This window comes from Anarhichas minor, unplaced genomic scaffold (genome assembly GCF_050575085.1).
Source record: "Anarhichas minor isolate MPS153535 unplaced genomic scaffold, ASM5057508v1 ptg000010l, whole genome shotgun sequence".
Lineage (NCBI taxonomy): Eukaryota > Metazoa > Chordata > Actinopteri > Perciformes > Anarhichadidae > Anarhichas > Anarhichas minor.
Window position 1 is genome coordinate 13832588 of NW_027466456.1, and position 15072 is coordinate 13847659.

At 45.1% G+C, this 15072-nt stretch overlaps 1 protein-coding gene across 1 annotated transcript; it reads left to right on the forward strand.

Annotated features, from left to right (window-relative positions):
• The first annotated feature begins 1973 nt into the window (after window positions 1-1973).
• On the forward strand, window positions 1974-14342 carry ivns1abpa (influenza virus NS1A binding protein a). The gene is made up of 15 exons (XM_076088312.1): window positions 1974-2165; window positions 6160-6450; window positions 6637-6770; window positions 7484-7653; window positions 7759-7834; window positions 7934-8107; window positions 9022-9147; window positions 10585-10695; window positions 11179-11320; window positions 11413-11637; window positions 11771-11892; window positions 12185-12311; window positions 12441-12572; window positions 12864-13037; window positions 13185-14342. Exons 3-15 carry the CDS (start codon window positions 6660-6662, stop codon window positions 13445-13447), a joined length of 1953 nt encoding a protein of 650 aa, XP_075944427.1. The 5' UTR covers window positions 1974-2165; window positions 6160-6450; window positions 6637-6659; the 3' UTR covers window positions 13448-14342.
• The last annotated feature ends 730 nt before the right edge of the window (window positions 14343-15072 follow it).

Sequence of the window (15072 nt, forward strand, 5' to 3'; positions counted from 1 at the left end):
CCCGTCTGCATGCTGGCTCTCCCTCTGCAATCCAGGCACACATAGGCACGGCTTCAAAAAAAGAAATGGGGGCAAAATATGATGCAGGTGTCCATCCTTGGAAAGCAGCCATTCATTTTCATGCCCATGAGCAAGCAATAACTTCTTTCACCTTGTCAGGAATGTCACCCCCACATGGATGGAAGCCCAACGTGTCGTGGTAATAATACCAGCACAAGAGCTGTTATGAGGAGATTATGTTGTGTTGATGAACCTAATCTGCGTTGACTGGACCCCTGGCTTTGGTTGTTAACACTGTGGTTTTCAACACAATGGTCAGCGTGCTTTTAAGGCTGCGGCCAAATGCTCTGGTGATTCTGTCCCCTAGTTACATTTGGTGCCAGGCTTTCACCAACAACTTCACATGCAGACAATTAGAGACACACACATTCCCCACGCGGATAGAAAAGCTGGCTGACACATTGGTATTGAAGCGATTCTTATCCTCTAATCTAATTACTGATGTACTGAGGTAGTACTAAGCTCCATTCAGTAAAGGCAGGTGAATGGGTCCTTCCACCTCCAGATGACGTACATGTGCAGTAGTGGAGAGGGTTGAGCCCGGATGTCACCTCTTAATGGACATCAAATGACTAATGTCGCTGTGCTGTCATGACCCACAGACGCATGCAGAGGAGAATATGACATATGGGAAATAAATGTGGAAAAGGGGCAGGGTAAATTGAATGACTCATGTATTCCAAAGACAGGAGACAACAAATATAAAAGAGAGGCCTCCATACAGACACGTCAAGCAAAAGGTAAAGGAGCGATGCTTGGCCCGATTTAGCCCAAGGACCAAGTGGGCTTAACTCAGCAAGCATCCTCCTTGCTCAAGTGCCCTTAAGCATAAGCTGCTGAATCTCACCACAGCGGTGCCGGTTTCTAGCTCACCGCTCTCTGACCTCACTTGAGATCAAAGTTGGATATTCATTACTGAACATTCATTATTAAATATCCAACTAGTCAAGAAATCTACTGTACTCAAATACAAGTTTGAGGTACATGTCATAAAATATTGCTGATATTATCCATCGTCATTTCTTTCTTCCTTCCATCATTTTCTAATTTATTTCATTGAAATCTTCTTTTAAATTTCCTTCCTATCCTTCAACTTTTACATACTTTGACTGCCTTCTTGTTTGAATGCAGCACTTTTAATTCTAATGGAATGTTTTTTTACAATCTAACTTTTCTGCTACTGGTTGAACGAAAAGGCCGCATTGGTGATCACCATGAGGCAAACAATATATAACAATAACAATATATATACATAAAAAAGGATTAGGCTTACATTTTGCTTTGTTTTATAATGGATTATCAAAAAACAAATGGGTTGTATAATATCAGATGATACAGTAACATGATGGAATGTAACAAAGTACAATTTTGAGGAACTTAACTAAATTATTTGTTTGGTACTTTATACATCTACTTAAATGTTTAATTATCTCACAGCCATGGTTAGAAATTATTGCTATACTATATTGTTATTTTTACACACAACATGCACATAATAAAATATGATGCATTGTTGTGGTTTAAATTACCTAACAGTGTATAAACAACGTAAAATCGGATCCATCTTTACCAACTAGAACAAATAAAACGCTGATAACACGTGCATCAGTAAAAATAATCCAGTAATAAACTGTAGGCTACAATAACATTCACAGGGGACATACTTCAACTAAATTATGAAGTACTTTTACAACGTTGCATTCATAGAAATACTTGTATGTAGTGGATTAAATATCTTAATGTCAATGTGAACCATAAATTGTCCCTATACACTTACATGCACTGCACCCTGGATTGCATCACTTCCATAGTACACGTGGGCGTTGTAGGACCGCCCACCGTTGTCTACGCCGTAGGTGGCGAGGCGGTCGCACATTTTTGTCGGGAGCGCGCTTTCCCGTCAGCAAACCGGCCATTCTGTCAGAGCGAGTCCAGACTAGCCTGAGAGTGGACGTGCTTCTCCTACAGAGAGGGATCAGACATCTACCGCTACAGCCCAGCGAGCCGTGCCAGGAGTCGCCTTGCGTCTTTGCTTTAACCCGAAACCAACCAACTCTGAATTCGCATTAAATATGTCTAATATCGTTTGCTGTCAAACGCCTCAGGTAAGATGTTTTCTCTTTTTTTAGAAAAAGTCAAAGAGGAAATGCTTCAGTTTGACGTCTTTGTCAAGTAACGTGTCTTTTAAAACGTGGAGAACCCATTACATCTGTCACTGGTTACAGCTCATGTGCATTTTATACAAAAATGACGCTATTGGGAGATATTTATTTTGCTTTGTCTTTTCTCAGATTCTGGTGGAAACGGCTGGAAATGCCTATTATTACGTTACTGGCGCGGACAATATCGCAGCCCGCGTCGAGCACGTACTCGAGAAAACGGCCGAATAAATTCGCCACGGACCAATTTAATAAATGCAAAACTGGCATAGCTGTCTCATGGCTTCCCATCCTAGCAGCAGGTTGCCTCTAGCTAACGTGGAAGGCTAACACGCGCTAGCCTCCGAAGCGCGCCAGACCTCTCCATCTCTCGTCAGGTTGCGCGCTGCTTCGGCTCCAAACTGGGGGACTAACGTTAGCGTTTCCGCGCTTGAAAGCGTAAAGCATATCTGCATTGATAATCCGTGTGAAAGTCGAGTTAATCAGATTGTTGGGGTGGGAGAGGTGTCTCGTGCCTGACCCAATTTCTGGTGGCGGGATGTATGTACAGACTAGCTGCTCGATTTCTGGCACGTCGCCAGACATGGCCGTGGTATGTTACTCTACCAGAGGAGGAGACGGGCTTGTGAATGTCAGTGCTTTGCAGCGAATAGACGCACACGAGGTACTGGGCAAGCCAATTGTAAGACATGCCCATTTGGTGGGGGTGGTGGTAACGCAGCATGAGTACATTCTTTCCTTTGCGCGCCCTCCAATTTAGTGCCGTATTGTGACCGATGTTATGAGCCGGGACCAGTCTTGGCATAATATTGATGCGCCACTGTTTCTGTCGACGGTCTGCATGATTGGCTGTACTGTATCGATTCTCTCGTAAAAGGAAATTGTCTTTAACGTTTCAGATTTCCTAAAGCGCTTTAGCGTTAAGCGTCTCCCGGTAGCAGCGCGCCTTATGTCATGGTGGTGTTTGACCCACTGTGCTTTTTAATCTGGTTTCTGAAGCTGGCCAACCACGTGGGTGATTTACAAATTACCTACTGTAGAGTAGTGACTTTATTAAAAAGGGTGGAAAAAAACGTTTGGCGTGCTCTTTAATGCGCATCCAATAGGTCATTAATACAACATTCTGCCTGAGTGGTCATGCGCTGATATTCTCCTTTTTACTTCCTTTAGTGGTATTGAAATGAGTATTTGAATGCGGGTGTTTTCTGATTTGTATAAAAAAAATTCCTCATTTTCAATGTTGTTGCATTTAAGTTGTCATAGTTTCTCAGCTCTGCTGGTGCTTCATCGATGTTTGCATTTTACAGACACGGCCTTCATAGATTCCCCTTTTCAAGATGTGTTCAATCTAAGCCTGTAAATTTCCACACAGTTGCACTGGGCGAAGGATCCAGCGATGCGTCTCTTCACCACTGGAGGGGTGTCTAACAAGCATTGATTGTTCGCTGTCAGGCCCTGCACTTATGTGACTAATCAGATGGTAAAATGGGAAGAGAAAATACACCCTCTGTGGCAGAGTCGTGAACAAACTCACTTGTTCTCTTTGGCGCTATTGTTCTCTCTCCTGTTGTTGCCTGGTGTATATCCACATTTACAGCCTGGCTTTTTTTGACTATATACACATTCCCATATGCGCGGTGACTGACCTGATCTCGTCACTGTTATTCCCCCATTCTAACTCTAGTTTTAGGACTATAATCTTGTGTCCACATAAGTGACCAAAAGATCAACAATTTCTCTAGAAGGCAACATTTGGATATATAGACAGCGTGTAAATGCCTAACATAGCAGTTCCTGAATTGCCATTTGCCGTGGCATACGATTGTTTTTTTTTTATCAGTCTACAGAAGATTTTTATTCAATCGCAGCTGTGATTATGGCGGCGACTCTGCATTAAATAATTATCCAGAGTCCCGAGGGCGTGGCAGAGTGTTGGGTTAAGAAGTGGAGAAATGCGAGGGGCAACAGGCGAGCGTGGTGGACCCAAACATTTGGAGGAGTTGAGCTTTTGAGCCTTCACAAGAAGCCTTCTGCCAGTTATTGCATAACTACTCATAACTGGGTCAGCGTTTCCTCCGTCCACGCACACACACGGTGAATTATAGCTTTCCATGCTGTTCAGTGCAACACAAAAGACTATATTCTAGCGTTTGCCATCGTGCTTGAGCAGTTACCCATAAAATGATCTGGCACATCCAGCGGTCTTAGCTTTGCTAGTTTAACACATCCGCCTTTCACACACAGTAGTGCAGCACAGGGTGTACTTATATTCAATGTGTGTGTGTAACATTCACCCTGCTTATGATTAGCATCCTTCTCGATGGATAACTCTCAAATACAAGTCCTCTGACAGTGACTGTTAAATAGTGCGAGGTATTCCATCAGAGCAAAGCGTGTGGCTGGTGCTGTTTTCACCGTTCTGCATAGATTTTAGAAGTAGCAGACAAAAAAAATTAAGCGGCCGGTAGAAATGTCCAGTGATTTGACATTAGCAGTTGATTTAAAAATTTAAAAAAATCCTCATTTCAGACCCTGCGCCCACTGTAGTGAGAACTACCACAGAAGAGACTTTGCGTACTTTGATGCAGTCGCAAAACTTTGTGTAGTTGAGATTAAAATGCTGATTTTGAAGTGTGGGGAAGGGGTCGCTGGCCATCCCACGTCAACGCCCCCGGCCCGATATAGTGTTGCGTCTGGTGTGATCCCATCACGGTCTCTAGTTTCACAGTACCTTCGTTTTTAATTCTTCCCCTCTTTGTACATTTTGTCCTTATTGTCCCCTTGACTCTTTGTCTTGTGCTGTGTCAGGGTTGTCAAAAGGATAATGAAAGAAAACAGAGTTAAATGCGGTCTGAGGCGAAGTAATCTCATCTGAATATAATTCCTCCTGTTTTCTTTGTGATACTTGATTTATGACTTTCAAATGAACACTGTGTGCTCTTGAGATAAGTAGGTCAATGGATTTCAGTATTTGAATGATTAGGCGATCAGCCCCAGTGCTTTGTGGGTGATTTTAATACAGGATTGATGTCGGCACGGTGGTCGTTTCACATTATTGGCGTACAAATCATGGTCTTGCATAATGTTGTGTAATCTGGAAAGTGTGATATGTAAGATTAGCGTTTTGCACCTAACTGTATTGTGATTTACTTGTTCAACCAGTCGCTCGGCACCTTTTACACACATCTAGTGTGAAAAATCTTGCACAATGATTCACACGAGGCTACTGAATGTGTTCGCTGACAGCAAGCTAGAGTCACACGTACATTATATGCGCAATCGCAGCTTTTGTAAAATGAGTTTGAATGGCATGCGAATTGGAAATGCAACACTCATAAAGCTGGCCTACGCAGGAAATTCTTGTCACGTGGAGTCTGGATACAATTTCAGACTATGGGCAGCTGCTGTGGTCCGTCTAGACCTCTCTCCCCATTTGGTATAGCGGTAAAACTGTTGGGACTGCAGCGCAATTTAGGTATTGAGCTTCGGAGAGCGGTGAGGTGGTTCAGCCTTGAATTATGTCAGTTGTGTTGAATTTTTTTACTGTGAACCTCTGATTGGCACAAGGTGGAGAGAGATATGGGATGAATGGTCTCTATTGGATGTGACATGCGGGTGGGTGGGGCCTGTGGGCCAGGGTTATGTGGTATAAGGAGCGCTATAAGGAGCCAGTCAGAGGAGCTTGTCGCATAAGAGAGTTCAGAAAGAGCACGAGGCGGATTAAACGGTCTTTGCTCGGCCTGGTGGGACGCATCAGCAGGTGTGGAGATTTAAAGCGTTAAAGGGAGATTGTTGTAAGAGGGGAGGCGATGAGGATAGTGTGATCAGATGAAGTGGCCAACGTATCCTGAATCGGATCGTTTCATTCTTGAATCTTGTATGCCTGTGGGGGAAATGTAAACTCATGTCCCCCTTTTTTCCTTGTCTCCTTTTCTTCTAGGTTATAATGTATGACCAACACAGAACAAGGACAACTCTATAGCCAACGGGATCCCAAGGACTTGATTACAGTCGCTTCAAGCCTGATAGTTTGTCCGTGCGGCTGCTCCCCCTCTCCCTTCTGCTCACTCCCGTCTAGTCCACTGGCATTTCTTCTAACGACGTCCCGTCCCTCTCCTCAGGTGAAGAAGTCTCGAGTTCCACTGTGATCTCAGTCTGCTTTGCCTGTCGCCTACCTTCAGTTCTACTTTCAGCAGTGGTGCTTCCCCTGATTTGCATTGTTCTGTATTAGGTAAGGCCATGACTAATGCATAAAACACATTATAATACACAATGCACATTACAGGCACCTAATCCTAATCCCCTCTCTGGCCAACAATTAATAACACCAGCTATTACGAGCATGCAGGGTGTTGTTGCTTTACTTGACAAACATTCTTTTTTTTTTTTATTTAATTTTTTTACCTTTTCTCTGCAGGCATACCATCGATATTCACCAAGATGATTCCAAACGGTTATTTGATCTTTGAGGACGAGAGTTTCCTGGATTCCACTGTGGCCAAAATGAACGCTCTGAGAAAGAGTGGTCAGTTCTGCGATGTTAGACTGCAGGTATGGTTAATCCGCGCGCGCACACACACACACACACACACTGTGATGCACTGTCAGGGATAACATGACAAACATGTTGGAAAACAGTTTGAGATGTGCAAGATGTTAATACTACCATTGGGTCTCTGTGAATGTGTGGGTACACAGTATAGTTCACTGGGTCTGAGTGATGAATGTCTTTTCTCTCCATTCACTTATAAAAACATGATCTATAACCTGGTTCTGTGTATTTAATGATTAATGTACATTGAATTTGACAAAAAGTGTATTGGATTAGAATTAAAAGTTTGGAATTTAACAACCCTGTCCGTCAAAATGATGAACAACGAGGAAGTGCAACGCAACCACTGTTCATGCCACACTTGGAAACAAGGAAAATAGTTCGTATTTACTTTGTTCCCTGTTATGTTTCCGCTGCTCTCTTATCTCAAGTGGGAGAACCTGTTCCCACCATTTGTATAATACAGACCTCTGAGAAAGCAGCCAATCAGGAATCAACATTTCGATATCGCCATTGAGGCACGAGGGAATCAAATTGCTTTGATTTGTAGCTATTGATCATCGTCGCTTTTTATTACCTTCTCTCAATCAATATTGGGTTTATTTCTCAAGTTTCCTTTCACGCTTTAAAGTCTGAATAACGTGTTTGGAAGCCGTTTTGACAAACTCCTAGACATAACGGTTTGTCTTCTTCTTCCTCTTCATGTTTCCAGGTGTGCGGTCATGAGCTGATGGCTCACCGTGCTGTGCTGGCTTGCTGCAGTCCCTACCTGTTTGAGATCTTTAACAGTGACATCGAGCCCCACGGAGTCTCGCATGTCACCTTTGAGGACTTGGACCCGGAGGCTGTGGAGGTCTTGCTCAATTACGCCTACACTGCCCAGTTAGTAGCATTTTGTCCCTTTGCCTCTTTTCTTATCACAGCAAAAAGAAAACGTTTAAATGATGAACAACCTCCTATTCTCTTTGTCTTGTGTGTGTAACGCAGGCTAAAGGCAGACAAGGAACTGGTCAAGGAAGTTTATTCTGCAGCCAAAAGGTTCAAGATGGAGCGAGTCAAACAGGTTTGTTTTCACTCGTCCAATGCTACAGTCTTTGGTTACATATTATTATAATCATTACAGGATTAAAAATAACTTCATTTTTTGTATTATTACATTCAGATTTGTGGCGACTACCTGCTGTCTAAAATGGATTCCCAGAGCGCCATCTCTTTTCGTAACTTTGCCAGCTCTATGGGAGATGCCCGAGTTTTGGCCAAGGTGGACGCCTTCATCCAGGACCATCTGCTGGAAGTGTCTGAACAGGAGGACTTCCTCAAACTTCCCCGTCTCAAGGTACTTCCATCTGCACCTACTGTATATCGCAATGTTTTAAAAGTACTGAACTACTAAAAACAACTAGTACTAGAAGTAGTTTATTAAAGTGTTTTTGTAGTCTTTAAGTGGTCCTAGTAAGTTATAGATGGTGATGCCATTCTCTGACCATGAAGCTACACTGGTTGTCTGTTGTAGTTCCCCGTGGCTCCTGGTCTGGAGTTGAATAACACACACTGGATTAAGCTTTGAACTTTTACCTTTCTGAGTTTGACAAGAGATTACCAATACTTATTTTATGAAGGTGTGCCTCTTATAGATTTAGCTACTGCTAAAGCCAGCTGACGATGTATTTAGGGCAGGGGGTTTAAAACGTAAGCAGTGGTAAGGCCACGCGTAGGCGGTCTGCAGTGTGTAGGTTCGTGTTCGACATGTGGATGGCACTAGGTTGTTCAAGTCGGATGAATCGAATGAAGTTTGTACAATATGTCATCGACACTTAAACAAACCCATTAAGTTCTCACACTTTCACATCCTAAATGAAAAATGTTGTAATTAAAAAACAAATCTATTGGTAAATCATTTGGTTTGTTGCAGCCCCAGTAGGGAGGTAAAGATGTAATGGGTGAGGCTGCATTCACACCAAATCAGCCCTTCCATTCATTTTAATTTGGGTCGTCTCGCTGCAGTGGCCAATCACGTAACCGGCGATCCAGATCTGTACAACCCAGTCATGAGGGAACAAAAGACGCTAATCGTTGTGCGGTCGCTTGGCGTAAATCGTCCATCAAACGTGACGCTCCAGCACCGCCGCGCAACCCTACAGCGAATCCTAGCCAAGTCAGATTTGGTGTAAATGCAGCCAGTCTTCAGTTCCCTTTATTCCTACGGTGTGTACGTCTAACTCCTGTTTCACCCCCTGTGTGTGTTTACAGTTAGAAGTAATGCTAGAAGACAACCTGACCCTGCCCAGCAATGGCAAGCTCTACTCCAAGGTGCTCAGCTGGGTGCAGCGTAGCCTTTGGGAGAACGGAGACCAACTGGAACGCCTGATGGAGGAGGTCAGTACCAGGGCGTGCAGTCTAAACGGACTCTTCTTCTCTCCTACCCTCCCTCTGACTCCTGTTGTTGACGTTAAGAAGTCATTAAGGGGGCTGTAGTAGAGATGGCATGCCATTGTCATGCTGCTATGTCAGGATTGTTCTTTTTTTCCTCTGGTTTGTTGAGGTTTTTGCAGTAAGAATCTCTGTACCCCTGAACCATACTACAAGTTAGAGGTGAGCCGAAAAAAGAGCCGCTGTCTGCTCTTGTTTTTTTTTTTTTGTTTCCACTGTTCTCCTTTGGGTCTGTGGTTGGTTTACATGCAACCCCATTTGAGTATTACAGTGCTCTTCTCCTCTGAAACACAAAAACAACACAGGTTCTCAAAGGTGTGACCCTTGATTCTGCTGTCTCACTGCCACTTTACTATCTGAACAGGTTGGTGTTTGTTGCTCCAGCACTAACAGACACTCCTCCCCGTTGATTTATCTCTCCTGTAGGTTTATTAGCAGCAGCAGGAGACCAGACTGAAGAACCAGGACTGAGGCACCAGGGTAATGAGTCAGAGAGAAAGAGAGGAGAGGAGCACTGCTGCCTCTCGGCAGCCTCTCTTTGCAGCCAAGCAACACTGTGCTCCCATCTGTCCATGCCACATATCTACAGACGCATCCCATTTCTGCATTCACCAGAATACATTGCTCACAGACCTGAGTCATTATAAACATCTAATTGAAGGCCCCTTTACTGCACATAACAAGATATTCTCATACAGGCCTACTTATCCACAGACATATTCAAGAACCACTCGAATTGGGCCATTGCTTTTTTTTTCTTTCTCAATTTCTCAAACGTGTCCTTCAGATGGGCAACCGAGTGACTTCAACACTCATTATATCATTTTGTCCGGCGTCAACAGAACACATGTGGTTTGCTCTTACTCCTTGCATTTAATCGATGAATGGGTAATGTTTAAGATGAGCTTAATCGGTGCTAGAATGTCAATAGTCGTCTGGATTTGACTGCCCGTTGTGGCCGCCCTCTCAATGACCCAAGTTGTTCAGCTAGAGGACCGGTTGTCCGAGCAGCAGAGGTGGAAAGACTCCTCTTCTTCATTCTTCACTGAGGATCTTTCCAGATGCAGCCTTTCATTCTTCACCAGCTCCCTCTTTTTTTTTTAGATGCAAATTAAGGAAAGCCTGTCGGACACCTTCTTGAGCTCTCACACACTTTAACCCACTCTATGCGGTAGCAGCAGCGTGTGTCTTTTTAAAGGAAGCTTTCCATGTAAGCGACTGAAGATCCAGACCTTCGTCCCTCCTCCCCCCCTCTTCCTCTTCACAGCACTGCCCCCCTCTTCTTCCTCCTCCCTCCCTCCTCTCCCCCTTTTTTGCTGGGGTTTTCAGTGTGTTGCCATGGAGACAGCCACATGGGTGTGTTGTTTCCTGTTTGTCTTTCAGGTGCAAATGCTGTACTACTCACCTGACCATAAGCTGGTGGATGGAGGGCTGGTGATTGATGGGCACAGTGAGGTGTTTGGTGGCGAGGAGGACCACCTTCAGCTTGTGCAGGTACACAACAGCTTGTGCCCGGCTTCACTGTAACGAAGTCTCTACTACATGTTTACACAGCCTGTGCCTGGCGAGAAGTAGATGCGGCTCATTTGATACCACAGTTTAGCAACAGTGTAAAGGCTAATGTCAGTAGATGAGCTGTGCCGTCTGCCTGGCTTTGCTGTTGAGCATATATTAAAACCCCACTTTTATTTGTTAAGCTACTCTCAACCAGTTGTGGGTGGGCAATAATGTCTGTCTCGGCTGTTTGCCCTCTATTTAGATTTGTGCCTGAACTGTGTGCCGTTAGCTCTGATTGTAGCATGGTCTGAGACGGTTGTTTGCCATGTGGAGTTGTTGGCTTCAGATGTCTCAATGCAAACGTCCACATTAGAACAGCTGGATCAAAGCGTAGGTCGGGGTATGATTACCTGGTTGTTGTGGCCACTGGTGGGCCTGTGGTGCAAGCTTGGCTTCTGTAGCTGCACTGTGCTCTTGCAGAAGAAACCCATACGGGAGAGCACCCAGAGACAGATGAGCTGCAGCTCCTCAGGAAGCCTGTCGCCCTCCAGCCAAGCAGCAAATGCCCCAAAACCGCCCGGCAGGAGAGAGTGGAAGTACATCGCCTCTGAGAAGACCACAAGTAAGTGTGTGCATGAACTACATGGGATTTGTCACAGTACACACTGCAACATTTGTCCCAGTGGCTCAAACAATCTCCAATCTTACTTCTAGACAACACACACCTGTGTCTGGCTGTGCTGGACGGTGTGTTGTGTGTGATCTTCTTGCACGGTCGCAGCAGCCCCCAGACCTCCCCCTCCACCACCCCCTGCCTGATGAAGAGCCTCAGCTTCGAGGCCCAGCCCGAGGAGCTGGAGGAGCAGCCGCTCTCCCCCATGCATTACGCTCGCTCTGGCCTGGGCACCGCGGCCCTGAACGGAAGAGTCATCGCAGCAGGTTAGCACTCGGCACGGTCGGACGGTTGGAGTAGAGAAATATAGGGATTATGCATATGAAACTAGTGTGAGGGGGGGAAAAGTCAGACCACCGAGCTCAACTGTAAGCTTGATGCATCCTGGTGTGCCTGCAGGAGGCTACAACAGAGAGGAGTGTCTGAGGACTGTGGAGTGCTACGACCCCAAAGAGGACCGCTGGACCTTCATCGCTCCCATGCGGACTCCAAGGGCTCGATTTCAGATGGCTGTGCTCATGGTACAGTTTACTATTCGTCACAATCTCAGATTTATTGACTCTACAGTGAAGTGACATTTTGAACATTATCATAGGAGTGCGCGTATCCAATGTTTAAACAAGTTTCGATTGTTTTGTGCAAATACTTGAATGCTTCCCTACAACCCTGTTCAAAGAGTTGGCTTTCTAAATTCTGTTAACTTAATGTCCTTGTACTTCAAAGTATATAAGGTGGCCAAAATGTACATGCGAGTGTTCTTAGTGCCACGTGTATGTACCGTCATCTAATGACTAGTTCCTTTGCACCTCGCAGGGTCAGCTGTACGTGATCGGAGGGTCAAACGGACATTCTGACGAGCTGAGCTGCGGGGAGACGTACGATCCACACGCTGATGAATGGGCTCAAGTGCCAGAGCTGAGGACCAACCGCTGCAATGCAGGCGAGTCTCTCCTGCAAGGATTTACAAAGGGATTAGTGAATGTGATTGATGTTTTCCAGGAAAACGCTTCAATAAAGTAGGCTCTCTGTTACTGACTTCAGGCTGCATTCCTGTCCTCTCTGTCTAAAGGCGTCTGTTCATTGAACAACAAACTCTACGTTGTGGGAGGGTCGGACCCCTGCGGGCAGAAGGGCTTGAAGAACTGTGATGCTTTTGATCCTGTGATGAAAACCTGGTCCAACTGCGCCTCCCTCAACATCAGTACGTGTCCACACAGTCTCGCACACACTCGAAACCTTCCGTTTGATGCGTATAACACGGTCTAACCTCAACGCTAATGGAATCTATTTTCAGCATGCTCACAAATGTCTGTCTTTCATATCAAGTTTTAATTACTCCCTCTGCAAAATTCGCAGCCGAGGGAACGTTGTGTTTTATTAATGAGACCAAAAGTAGGATTTGAATCCATCAGAGAACAGCTCGTGCTCTTGTTATATTTGCAGCCTGAGGGGACATTTGAAAGTTGCATTCATCAAGTACATTTGTTTCCAGGGAGGCACCAGGCAGCGGTGTGTGAATTGGATGGCTTCATGTATGTGATCGGAGGGGCGGAGTCGTGGAACTGCCTGAACACTGTGGAACGCTACAACCCCGAGAACAACACCTGGACCCTGATAGCCCCCATGAACGTGGCTCGCAGGGGGGCCGCCGTCGCTGTCGACGCAGGTAAGCCCACGGGGTGTGAACAGCGTAATCAGCCGGCAGCGTCTTTAGCGTGACATCGTACGAGACCGTCATGTTGCGCAAACTAAGTGTCAGGCATTTAAACCTGGGTGATTCAGTTGTCGACTAATATCTGTCACTCTTGTCCAGGCAAACTGTTTGTTGTCGGCGGCTTCGATGGCTCCCACGCGCTCCGCTGTGTGGAGGTGTACGACCCCGCCCGCAACGAGTGGAGGATGCTAGGTAGCATGACGTCTTCCCGCAGCAACGCGGGTGTGGCCATGCTGGGAGAAAGCATCTACGCCGTGGGCGGCTTCGATGGAAACGAGTTCCTCAACACGATGGAGGTGTACAGCGCCGAGACGGACGAGTGGAACGACTGCACCAAGGCCCTGTCTCCACTCTCCGACTGAGGGGGGAGGGAGGAGGGGGAGTTTCACAGTGCTACACCTTTTTCCAAACTAACAGGCTTAGTGACGTAATCGTGTTTCGTGATGTTGTGTATGTGAGTGAGTATGAGCGGATGTAAGGGGGGGTTGGGATGAGGGGTCTTCAGTGAAGACTGGCTTATATTTGGGGGGGGGGGGGGTTATTGCCCAAAGCAACATGACGCCTTTGCATATTGCATACAATGTTTTTCGTGCTGTATATACTTTGTTTCTTCCTCATTCTTGTCCTATGCCAACATTTAATACACATTTAGTGCTTTTCTTTTCTTAGAGTTGAACCGTTTTTGTCCCTTTCAGCGTTTTTCAGATGAGCTAGCAGTTATTGGTCACTTGGAATGTGGCAGTATGGAGTGGTGACGATTAACTTTTGAAAGTTAAAAAGTTTTATTTAAGAATATTTCTGTTCTCTCTCACATATTTACAGATCAGTGGTTTGAAGCCTTACTCAGAGTGTGAGTTGATAAACACCTCATGGCTTTGTGTCATTTTAAACAAGCTGGATTGCTTTTTGAATCTTAAATGATGGCCTTTTTTATATTTTTTTATACACTGCTGATTTACCGATAAAGTAAAAGTAGTAGCAGACAGCTTAAAGTCAATGAATCTAACCAGTGCCAGTAGTTTTTGTGCACACACCACATGCACAACCATGCTTCTGCTAACCACACTTTTGTTATTGTGATTTAACTAATTGATGTATGTAGAGATGCAGTTTACTGAAGATCCTTTTTTTTTTTTTTTTTTTTCTCTATTTTGTGTTTAAAGTGTCAGGCATTGGCAGATTCATCTGGAAGGAATATTAGAACAAGAAATTATCACATTTGTAACATTTCTTAATGAATAAATCATTTAAATCAGATCTTTGTCTCCAGCCTACTTTCTAAATGTCATTAAGTGATGGTGGGCAGCAACTTGCCAGGGCACTACTGGTTGTGATTGTATTATAGGCGTCAGCATTTTGAAGTAGTTGATCAGAAGCTGGTGCGTCAAGCCTTGGCTAAGTTTCCAACAGCTGATTTGCCATCCCTAAATTTAGCTTTTACTGCCACTTCGTCTCCCTCGTGTTCTGCCAAGTAATTGCCGTCTCCTGGTCACTGCTGTCTAAGGTTTCAGTGCCACCATTTTCCTCAGGGACTACCACACTAAGCCACGTTGGGTTTGTTTTTTTTCTGCTCCTCTAAGTGTCTTTTAGGAGAGATTATACTAAACCGGCTAACGGAGCTCAGCAGGAAGGCACGCCGACACTCTGGGCTGCAGTAGTGCTGAGAGGGGACCGGCTGCACGTCAGACGCTTTATGAAATCCCTAACCCTGCACTCGTTCACAAGGTTGCCTCTGATAACCTGCTGATACACCGGACAGTCACAGCAGATGGGCCACGTGCTACAGGAAGCAGGGACTAAATACTTGGACTCTGATCAGTCGGCCCTCTTAGATGTGGCGAGGCAATGAACTATGTAGGCTGATGCCCAGCCCCCCTTCTCCCTTTCACAGTTAATTGGGAACAAGTTTTGCTGACTTCCTCTTGGCTTTGGATTCATACAACCCTTGAATGGAACAGACTGAATGAAGTGCTTGGTTTAAAAAAAA

Coding starts and splice junctions, on each gene's coding strand:
- ivns1abpa (XM_076088312.1), top strand. CDS start 6,660: ATGATTCCAAACGGTTATTTGATCTTTGAGGACGAGAGTTTCCTGGAT. Junction 6,771..7,483: donor TCTGCGATGTTAGACTGCAG/GTATGGTTAATC, acceptor TCATGTTTCCAG/GTGTGCGGTCATGAGCTGAT. Junction 11,893..12,184: donor TTCAGATGGCTGTGCTCATG/GTACAGTTTACT, acceptor TGCACCTCGCAG/GGTCAGCTGTACGTGATCGG.